The following is a 12294-nucleotide window of genomic DNA, read 5'->3' on the forward strand; positions in this document are numbered from 1 at the left end:
GTATGTATCGTTAATGAAATATTTTTAAAGCTGAAGCATAACAAAGTGTTAACTACCTTTAAATCTTCATGTTTTGATTTAATAAAGTGACACTGAGCAGATTAGTTGGTCCTCATCTAGTGGCCAATAATTCCATAATATTGATATTTTTACTTCATTTGGATATTTTTATGTTTAAACATAAAAAGGGCAGAAAGGTTGTAGAATATTTGTAATTATTATTATTTTGAATGCACAAGGTGGTCAAACTGCCATATTTCACGTATTATGTGTGACTGTTTACATTTATATTCATTCAAAAATACAATTTTACATTTCCGCTGAGATAGGCTCCAGCACCCCCCGCGACCCCAAAAGGGACAAGCGGCAGAAAATGGAAGGATGGATTTCATCGTAAACATTTATCCATGAAAATATGATGTTGTTCACGTCCGACACTTTGACTGCACGACAAGACAGACATTCATCAACACTTGATCACGGGACGTCTGCCAGTCCAGACTGTACAGAAGGGGGCGTGTTAGCACCTCATAATCACCTGCTCTGCCAGAAAAAAAGAAGACAGAGCAGAAGGGATGAGTGTTGCTAACTTAGCAATTACGTTGCTATATATAGCCAGTATTCCCTCTCCTCTACACTTTTAGAGACGCTAACATGAACGCATGTATCGCTCTTCTTCACGAGATACAGGTGCTGCTCTCCCCCCCGATCTAGAGGCACCCACACACGGGTCTGTTTTGTTCCTGTCTTCCAAAAAACTAGTATAGCATGTCTAACTTCCTGGTATAGCATGTCTAACTTCCTGGTATAGCATGCCTAACTTCCTGGTATAGCATATCTAACTTCCTGGTATAGCATGTCTAACTTCCTGGTATAACATTGCCAAATTCCTGGTATAGCATGTCTAACTTCCTGGTATAACATTGCTAACTTCCTAGTATAGCATGTCTAACTTCCTAGTATAGCATGTCTAACTTCCTGGTATAACATTGCTAACTTCCTGGTATAGCATGTCTAACTTCCTGGTATAACATTGCTAACTTCCTGGTATAGCATGTCTACCTTCCTAGTATAGCATGTCTAACTTCCTGGTATAGCATGTCTAACTTCCTGGTATAACATTGCTAACTTCCTGGTATAGCATGTCTAACTTCCTGGTATAGCATGTCTAACTTCCTGGTATAACATGTCTAACTTCCTGGTATAGCATGTCTAACTTCCTGGTATAGCATGTCTAACTTTCTGGTATAGCATGTCTAACTTCCTGGTATAACATTGCTAACTTCCTTGTATAGCAGGGGTCACCAACGCGGTGCCCGCGGGCACCAGGTAGCCCTTAAGGACCAGATGATAGCCCGCTGGCCTGTTCTAAAAATAGCTCAAATAGCAGCACTTACCAGTGAGCTGCCTCTATTTTTAAAATTGTATTTATTTACTAGCAAGCTGGTCTCGCTTTGCCCGACATTTTTAATTCTAAGAGAGACAAAACTCAAATAGAATTTGAAAATCCAAGAAAATGTTTTAAAGACTTGGTCTTCACTTGTTTAAATAATTTCATTATTTTTTTTACTTTGCTTCTTATAACTTTCAGAAAGACAATTTTAGAGAAAAAATACAACCCTAAAAATGATTTTAGGATTTTTAAACACATATACCTTTTTACCTTTTAAATTCCTTCCTCTTCTCTCCTGACAATTTAAATCAATGTTCAAGTAAATTAATTTTTTTTTATTGTAAAGAATAATAAATACATTTTAATTTAATTCTTCATTTTAGCTTCTGTTTTTACGACGAAGAATATTTGTGAAATATTTCTTCAAACTTATTATGATTAAAATTCAAAAAAATTATTCTGGCAAATCTAGAAAATCTGTAGAATCAAATTTAAATCTTATTTCAAAGTCTTTTGAATTTCTTTAAAAAAAATGTGTTCTGGAAAATCTAGAAGAAATAATGATTTGTCTTTGTTAGAAATATAGCTTGGTCCAATTTGTTATATATTCTAACAAAGTGTAGATTGGATTTTAACCTATTTAAAACATGTCATCAAAATTCTAAAATTAATCTTAATCAGGAAAAATTACTAATGATGTTCCATAAATTATTTAATTTTTTCAAAAAGATTCGAATTAGCTAGTTTTTCTCTTCTTTTTTTCAGTTGAATTTTGAATTTTAAAGAGTCGAAATTGAAGATAAACTATTTTTCAACATTTAATTGTCATTTTTTGTGTGTTTTCTTCTCTTTTGAACCGTTCAATTAAGTGTAAATATCATTAATTATTAATAATAACATAGAGTTAAAGGTAAATTGAGCAAATTGGCTATTTCTGGCAATTTATTTAAGTGTGTATCAAACTGGTAGCCCTTCGCATTAATCAGTACCCAAGAAGTAGCTCTTGGTTTCAAAAAGGTTGGTGACCCCTGTTGTATAGCATGTCTACCTTCCTGGTATAGCATGTCTAACTTCCTGGTATAGCATGTCTAACTTCCTGGTATAGCATGTCTTACTTCCTGCTATAACATGGCTAACTTCCTAATATAACATGTCTAACTTGCTGGATATTATGGCTAACTTCCTGGTATAGCATGTCTAACTTCCTGGTACCTGTATATATAACTTTCTGGTATTTATTTTTATTTTTTTTAATTCACAAAGCTATGTGCAAATAACAACTGTTTACATTTATATTCATCCAAAAATAACATTTTACATTTCATCATATTTAATTTGTTTACCTACTGTACATCGGGTTTTTCTGTTGGTGTTTTAAGTAATTTGTGCTATTTTTTTTTACTTATTTAGCATCAGACATTCCTATCCATGACATCATATTTGCATACATCATAATTCTATTGTCTGCCCTAAATGTCAAAATAATATAATAATAATAAAAAAGAGAAAACAGCAAAAAAATACCAAAACAAACCAAAATAATAACAATAATAATAACTTAGACTTAGACAAACTTTAATGATCCATAAGGGGAATTGTTTAAGTCTAAGTCTAAGTTATTGTTGTTATTATTTTGGTTTGTTTTGGTATTTTTTACTACAAATACAATTGTAGTAGTTTGTCAGTTTTAACTGTAGTTTGTTGACATTTATTGATTAAACACGTTTTTAGCTGCCTAAATAAAAAATAATGAATAAACTCTGAGGGCCGGCCATCATTGCAATGTGGCGCTTAGCTACAAGGAGTTTGGCGCACCTGCTGGACAATCACAGACTATAAGGACAACCACGACAAAGGCAAGACTCCCATTGAAAAGTGAATAAAAAAGTATTTATTCTCATGTTGTAAATGACAATACACAGAAATATCACAAGCACTAATAATCCAATCATGGTCATTGGTCTTCACACACACACACACACACACACACACACACACACACACACACACACACACACACACACACACACACACACACACACACACACACACACACACACACACACACACACACACACACACACACACACACACACACACACACACACACACACACACACACACACACACACACACACACACACACACACACACACACATACTGGAAATCCCTGAGTCGTACTAAAATGGTGGAGATCAATTAGAGAGTTTGTCAGGACTAATTGGAGAATGATTGATTTAAAAGTCCTGTTAGCACACATCAAAGACTATTTGGATATGTGTGTAGTACCTCGGGATAAAAGCTGACACGATTTTTGGAAGATGAGCCGTCTTCTTGTCACAATTTAGCCACCAAAACATCCCGTCTAGCTAGCAATAGCTCAAAGCTAGCATTAGCTCACCGTTAAAGACGGACATAACTAAGCTTTTTCCAAGCATTGTTGTGGGAAAAAAAGTGAGTGTGAAGAAGAAGAAGAATTGAATTAAAGAAAGAAATCATCAAAGAGACGGCAGAGCATGTAGCTAGCTAACTTGTTTGAGCGTAGCGCCGCTCGTCTGCACCGTACTGAATCACGATGAGTCCATAACGCCAGCCAAGGACGTCAACGTAAACATTTATCCATGAAAATATGGAGAAGCTGCTGATGGAAAGAGATACTGTACAAGTCCACTCTCCAAGGTAAATACTGTACAAAACTACTGTACTGTTGTTGTATTGTTTGTCTACAATATTTATTATCGAAAAGGACAAGCACCAATTTAATTTAATTTTCAAAGTATGAGCAATTAACTAAGATTCTATCCCAAGGTACTACTATACAAATATATATATATATATATATATATATATATATATATATATATATATATATATTATATATATATATATATATATATATATATATATATATATATATATATATATATATATATATATATATATATATATATATATATATATCTTAGGCAAATTGTATCCACCACAAAAAGTCATCATACAAACATCATTACACTAAAAAACAATCACTCACTTTCAAACTAGTCGTCTCTATTTTGTACAAATTCTGCTTTTCATCGTGAATATTACTTTTATTGTGAAAATTAATTTAGTATGAATATCAATTTAATTTAGAATATAAATTTTATTGTGAATGTTAATCTAATTTAGAATATTAATTTGATTGTTAATATTAATTTAATGTACAATATAATTTTCATTGTGAATATTAATTTATTGTGAATATTATTTTAATGTGAATATTAATTTTATTGTGAATATTATTTTATTGTGAATATTAATTTAATTGTGAATATTAATTTCATTGTGAATATTATTTTTTTGTGAATATTAATTTTATTGTGAATATTATTTTATTGTGAATATTAATTTCATTGTGAATATTTATTTCATTATGAATATTAGTTTTATAGTGAATATTAATACGTATGTGTCCCAAATATACTAAAAACTAAACAATACTTTGGTAATAACTCCCTCAACATTTAAAAAAAAAATAACCTCATGAGTGAAAAGACTTTATAAATATTCCATGTTGCTGATGAATGTGATGACAAAGAAATGAAATCATGTCTGACATCCTGAGAGTTGCTATAGAAACTTCTGAAAGAAAATAAAACAACTTTTGGCAAAAGTGTGTGTTTAACGAGTGCATGGAAAGAAGATTCACATCTTAATCATCGCCATTCCAAATTGACCCACAATTTTCACAAATTGATACAAATAAAAAAAGTCCTACCAGAAACATTTAAATACTTTTCTCCTTTTTAACGCTGAATTGCAACCACTCACACTAGTGCTGACACCAAAATGGTGACCACCGAGTACAGTTCACTCATTGTTCAGAGTGTACTTCTCACAGTGTGTACTTTTTACAGTGTGTACTTCTTACAGTGTGTACTCATTACTCAGTGTGTACTTCTTACAGTGTTTACTTCTTAAAGTGTTTACTTCGTACAGTGTGTACTTCTTACAGTGTGTACTTCTTACAGTATACACTCAAAAGTGTAAGTGCACAAAGTGAGACATCCTGAGTGGCGATGAGGCGATGATGTAACACGTTGTGTCATCAAAGCGATGACGTAACACGACATGTCATCAAAGTGATGATGTAACACTCTGCGCCATCAATGCGATGATGTAACATGCCGTGTCATCAAGGCGATGATGTAACACGATGTGTCATCAAAGCGATGATGTAACACACCTTGTCATCATAGCGATGATGTAATACGTTGTGTCATCAAGGCAATGATGTAACACAACGTGTCATCAAAGCGTTGACATAACACGCCGCGCCATCAAGGCGATGATGTAACACGTCGTGTCATCAAAGCGATGATGTCACACGTTGTGTCATCAAGATAATGATGTAACACGATGTGTAATCACAGCGATGATGTAACACGCCGTGTCATCAAAGCAATGATGTAACACGTCGTGTCATCAAAGCGATGATGTAACATAACGTGTCATCAAAGCGATGATGTAACACGATGTGTCATCAAAGCGATGATGTAACACACCTTGTCATCATAGCGATGATGTAATACGTTGTGTCATCAAGGCAATGATGTAACACAACGTGTCATCAAAGCGTTGACATAACACGCCGCGCCATCAAGGCGATGATGTAACACGTCGTGTCATCAAAGCGATGATGTGACACGTTGTGTCATCAAGATAATGATGTAACACGATGTGTAATCACAGCGATGATGTAACACGCCGTGTCATCAAAGCAATGATGTAACACGTCGTGTCATCAAAGCGATGATGTAACATAACGTGTCATCAAAGCGATGATGTAACATAACGTGTCATCAAGGCGATGATTTTGTGTTGCATCAAAGAGATTACTTAACACACTGTCATACAAGCGATGATGTAACACATTGTGTCATCAAAGCGATGATATAACACGGCGTGTCATCAAAGCGATGATGTAACACGTCGTGTCATCAAAGCGATAATATAACATGCCGTGTCATCGAAGTGATGATGTAACACTTTGTGTCATCAAAGCGATGATGTAATACGTTGTGTCATCAAAGCGATGATTTTAACACGACGTGTCATCAAGGCGATGATGTAACACGATGTGTCATCAAGGCGATGATGTAACACGACGTGTCATCAAAGCGATGATGTAACACCTCGTGTCATTGAGGTGATGATGTAACATGCCTTGTCATCAAGGCGATGACGTAACACGCCGTGTCATAAAAGCGATGATGTAACACATTGTGTCATCAAAGCGATGACGTAACACGTATCTCCAAGGCGATGATGTAACACGTCGTGTCATCCAGGCGATGATGTAACATGGCGTGTCATCAAAGCGATGATGTAACACGTCTTGTCATCAAAGCGATGACGTAACACGTCTTGTCATCAAAGCAATGACGTAACATGTTGTATCTCCAAGGCGATGATGTAACACGTCTTGTCATCAAAGCGATGATGTAACACGCCGTGTCATCCAGGCGATGATGTAACATGGCGTGTCATCAAAGTGATGATGTAACATGTCTTGTCATCAAAGCGATGATGTAACACGTCGTGTCATCAAGGCGATGACGTAACACGGCGTACTTGTCAGGACTCGGGGGAGGTTCCTGGTGACGAGGAGGCAGATGATTGGTCGGTGTCCTGTTCCTTGCTGCCGTGACAGGAAGTAGCAGAAGAAGAAGCGGTGCCCACAGACGTTCCTTCCTTGTCGCGCTTCTTCTGCTTCATGCGTCGGTTCTGGAACCAGATCTTCACCTGCGTCTCGTTCAGCTCCAGCGTGGCGGCGATCTCCACACGTCGAGCTCGCGTCAAATACTTGCTGAAGTGGAACTCCTTCTCAAGCTCCGTCAGCTGCCGAGTGGTGAAGTTGGTACGCATGTTGGCGTTGTTCATGTCCGACACTTTGACTGCACGACAACACAAAGTCAAATAGTCATCAACACTTGATCACAGGACTGTCTGCCAGTCTACACTTGGACTGCACGACAACACGAACAATCATCAACACTTGATCACAGGACTGTCTGCCAGTCCAGCCTGTACAGAAGGGGGCGTGTTAGCACCTCATAATCACCAGCTCTGCCAGAGAATAAGAAGACGGAGCAGAAGGGATGAGTGTTGCTGATTTAGCAATTATGTTGCTTTATGTAGCCAGTATTCTCTCTCCTCTAAGAACTCTTTTAGAGACGCTTTTCCTGGTATAGCCTTTTAACTTCCTGGTATAGCATGTCTAACTTCCTGGTATAGCATGCCTAACTTTCTGCTATACATGGCTAACTTCCTGGTATAGCATGTCAAACTTCCTGGCTAACTTGCTGGTAGTGTGGTTAACTTTCTGGTATAGCCTGGCTAGCTTCCTGGTTAACCTCTTAGTTTAGCATGGCTAACTTCCTGGTATAGAATATGTAATTTCCTAGTATAGCATGCCTAACTTCCTGATATTTCATGTTTAATTTCCTGGTATAGCATTTCTAACTTTCTGGTATAACATGGCTAACTTCCTAGTATAGCATGTCTAAATTCCTGGTATAGCCTTTTAACTTCCTGGTATAGCAGGTGTAACTTCCTGGTAAAGCATGTCTAACTTCCTGGTAGTGTGGTTGACTTCCTGGTATATAGCCTGGCTATCTTCTTGGCTAACTTCCTGGTTAACTTCCTGGTAGTGTCGTTAACTTCCCGGTATAGTCAGGCTAACTTCCTGGTAGTGTGATTAACTTCATGGTAGCCTGGCTAACTTCCTGGTAGTGTGGTTAACTTCCCGGTATAGTTAGACTAACTTCCTGGTTAATTTCCTGGTAGTGTGGTTAACTTCCTGGTATAGTTAGACTAACTTCCTGGTTAATGTCCTGGTAGTGTGGTTAACTTCCTGGTATATCCTGGTTAACTTTCTGGTATAGCCTGGTTAACTTTCTGGTTAACTTCCTGGTAGTGTGGTTATCTTCCTGGTATAGCCTGGCTATCTTCCTGGCTAACTTCCTAGTTTATTTCCTGGTATAGCCTGGCTATCTTCCTGGCTAACTTCCTAGTTAATTTCCTGGTAGTGTGGCTACCTTCCTGGTATGGCCAGGCTAACTTCATGGTTAGCTTCCTGGTAGTGTGGTTAACTTCCTGGTATAGCCTGGCTAGCATCCTGGTAATGTGGTTAACCTCTTGGTTAACTTTCTGGTAGTGTGGTTAACTTCCTGGTATAGCCAGGCTAACTTCCTGGTAGAGCATGGCTAGCTTCCTGGTATAGCATGTCTAACTTCCTAGTTTAGCATAGCTAACTTCCTGGTATAGCCAGGCTAACTTCTTGGTTAACTTCCTGGTAATGTGTTTAACTTCCTGTTATAGCCTGGCTAACTTCCTGGTTAACTTCCTGGTAGTGTGGTTATCTTCCTGCTATAGCCTGGCTCACTTCTGTTTGGATCTGTGTTTAAAGAACTTTGTGCGTTTGTCCTTTGAAGCATTTTTCTTTTGAAAATTTTCCTGCAGCATTTTAGTGATTTTAACATTTTTAATCATCATCATTTTGAATCCACAGCATTTTTCTGTCATGTTTGTTTGATGACGTTTTCATATTTTTAGTTTTGGCGTTTGTGTTGCACAAATTAATATCGGATCGATCCTAACACGATTACATGATATTTTTCATGATATTTTTCAGTAATCTTGTATATTTATTTGGACCAATATTTGGTGTTTTCATTATGATGTTAAAATGTTGATATTGTTAAACTTTTACATTGTTACATTGTTTGTCAATAAGTTCTTCCATTTTTTTAGGGATTTAAATTATCTTTCGCGGGTTTTGTTTTTTTGTATTAATTTTTTTTGCACGATTGAATTTATTTTGTTTTTATTTTACGAGTTTAAAAATAATACTGTTGTTAATATTCTTCCATTGTATTATGTTGTTCTATTTATATTTTGTTCAATTGTTTACAAATGAGTTTGTTGATTAACATTTTTGCTGCCTAACAACTTCATCCTGTGTTTTTTTCTGAAAATATTCATCAACATCATTCAAAGTTCTCCTAAAATGTGAACATGTATTTAATAATGCATGTTTACATCGTTTGTTGAACATAATAAATTATTGATCTTTATGTAACACAAACAGACAAGAAGTCTGTTGTAATGCTGTCTGGATGTAAAATTATAAAATTAATAATAATATGTATAATATTTACTTTGTTGCTGTAAGAACATTTGACATAAAACCACTAAAAAATTTTCAGCCAGAATGTTGAAACAATTACTAAAAAAAAAAATAATGTTTTATTGTATTTACTGTAATCCAAAAAGCTTTCCACATAAAGAAATAATAAAAACACCCTTTTAGTGTATTCCTCTCTTGCTTGTTTTAATAAACACCTTTTGTCTCTAAAGTACGTTTGTAAATAAAGTCCATTAAATTAATATTATTATAAAAATCACAAAAAACTTAATGTTTTTTTTTTTTTTTGTGTTGATTTTGAATATTCAAATGTGGGAAATAAGAAAATGCTGAGCAGAAAAATAAAGTGTCACATATTAAAAATGAATAATCGTTGAGGCCTTCTGACAGAACAATGACAACAATAATTATATTGATAATAATAATAATAATAATAATAATAATAATAATAACAATAATAAATGCTGATGATAATAGCACATAATAATAATACAAATAAATGAATGCTGATGATAATAGTACATAATAATAATAATAATAAACATGAATGAATGCTGATAATACTACTACTACTACTACTACTACTAATAATAATAATAATAATAAACATGAATGAATGCTGATGATAATAATACAAATTAATAAAAATAAACATGAATGAATTCTGATAATAATAATAATGATGATGGTACATAATAATACTTTTAATAATAAACATGAATGAATGCTGATAATCATAATAATAATAATAATATTTATAATAATAATAATAATAATAAAAATAAACATGAATGAATGCTGATGATAATAACAATAATACATAATAATAATAATAAACATGAATGAACGCTGATGATAATAATAAAAATGAATAATAAACGTGAATTAATTCTAATGATAATACTGATGATAATAGTACATAATAATACTATTAATAATAAACATTGATGTATGCTGATAATAATAACGATGATAATAGCACATACAAATACTATTAATAATAAACATGAAAGAATACTGATGATAATAATACAATTGAATAAAATAAACATGAATGAATGCTGATGACAACACTACAAATGAATAATAATACACATGAATGAATGCTGATAATAATAATGATAATAGTACATAATAATAATATTAATAATAAAAATTTATGAATGCTGATGATTACAATACAAATGAAGAAAAATAAACATGAATTAATGCTGATAATAATAATGATGATGATAATAGTACATAATAATACACATGATTGAATGCTGATCATAATACAAATGAATAAAAATTAACATGAACGAATGATAATAACGATGCTAAAAGTACATGATAATAATATTAATAATGAACATGAATGAATGCTCATAATAATAATGATGATAATAATAGTACATAATAATAATATGAATAATAAACATGATTGAATGCTGATGATAATACAAATGAATAAAAGTTAACGTGAACGAATGATAATAATGATGCTAAAAGTACATATTAATAATATCAATAATGAACATGAATGTATGCTGATGATAATAATACTAATAATAGATAATATTAATAATAAACATAAATGAATGCTGATGATAATATTATAAATGAATAATAATGAACATGAATGTGTGTGAATGTGAGTGTGAATGTTGTCTGTCTATCTGTGTTGGCCCTGCGATGAGGTGGCGACTTGTCCAGGATGTACCCTGCCTTCCCCCCGAATGCAGCTGAGATAGGCCCCAGCACCCCCCGCGACCCCAAAAGGGACAAGCGGTAGAAAATGGATGGATGAATGAATGCTGATATTAATAATAATAATAATATTAATACATAATAATAATAATAATAAACATGAATGAATGCTGATGATAATAATACAAATAAACATGATTGAATGACAATAATGATGATTATAATACATAATAATAATGATAATAATAAACATGAATGAATGCTGATAATAATAATGATGATAATAATAGTACATAACAATAATATTAATAATAAACCTGATTGAATGCTGATGATAATACAAATGAATAAAAAAAGAACATAAATGAATGATAATAATGATGCTAAAAGTACATAATAATAATATTAATAATTAACATGAATGTATGCTGATAATAATAATAATAATAATACATAATATTAATAATAAACATGAATGAATGCTGATGATATTAATATAAATGAATAATAATAAACATGAATGTGTGTGAATGTGAGTGTGAATGTTGTCTGTCTATCTGTGTTGGCCCTGCGCTGAGGTGGCGAATTGTCCAGGGTGTACCCTGCCTTCCGCCCGAATGCAGCTGAGATAGGCCCCAGCACCCCCCGCGACCCCAAAAGGGACAAGCGGTAGAAAATGGATGGATGAATGAATGAATGCTGGTATTAATAATAATATTAATAATAATAATAAACATGAATGAATGCTGGTGATAATAATACAAATTAATACAAATAAACATGAATGAATGACAATAATGATGATTATAATACATAATAATAATAATAATAATAATAATAATCATAAACATGAATGAATGCTGATGATAAAAATACAAATGAATAATAATAAACATGAATGAATGCTGCTGATAATAATAGTACATAATAATACTATTAATATGAACATGAATATATGCTGATGACAATAATAATAATAATAATAATACATCATATTAATAATAAACATCAATGAATGCTGAT

At 33.4% G+C, this 12294-nt stretch overlaps 1 protein-coding gene across 1 annotated transcript in view; it reads right to left on the reverse strand.

The window, feature by feature from the left end:
* Window positions 1-7010: 7010 nt before the first annotated feature.
* LOC133652727 (homeobox protein Hox-B1a-like) overlaps window positions 7011-12294 on the reverse strand; it is a 6502-nt gene continuing 1218 nt past the window's right edge. The window contains exon 2 of the mRNA XM_062051779.1: window positions 7011-7330. Coding sequence (XP_061907763.1) covers window positions 7011-7330 — 320 coding nt within the window. The remainder of the gene's footprint in view (window positions 7331-12294) is intronic.

This window comes from Entelurus aequoreus, linkage group LG06 (assembly GCF_033978785.1).
Source record: "Entelurus aequoreus isolate RoL-2023_Sb linkage group LG06, RoL_Eaeq_v1.1, whole genome shotgun sequence".
NCBI classification, from domain to species: Eukaryota; Metazoa; Chordata; class Actinopteri; order Syngnathiformes; family Syngnathidae; genus Entelurus; species Entelurus aequoreus.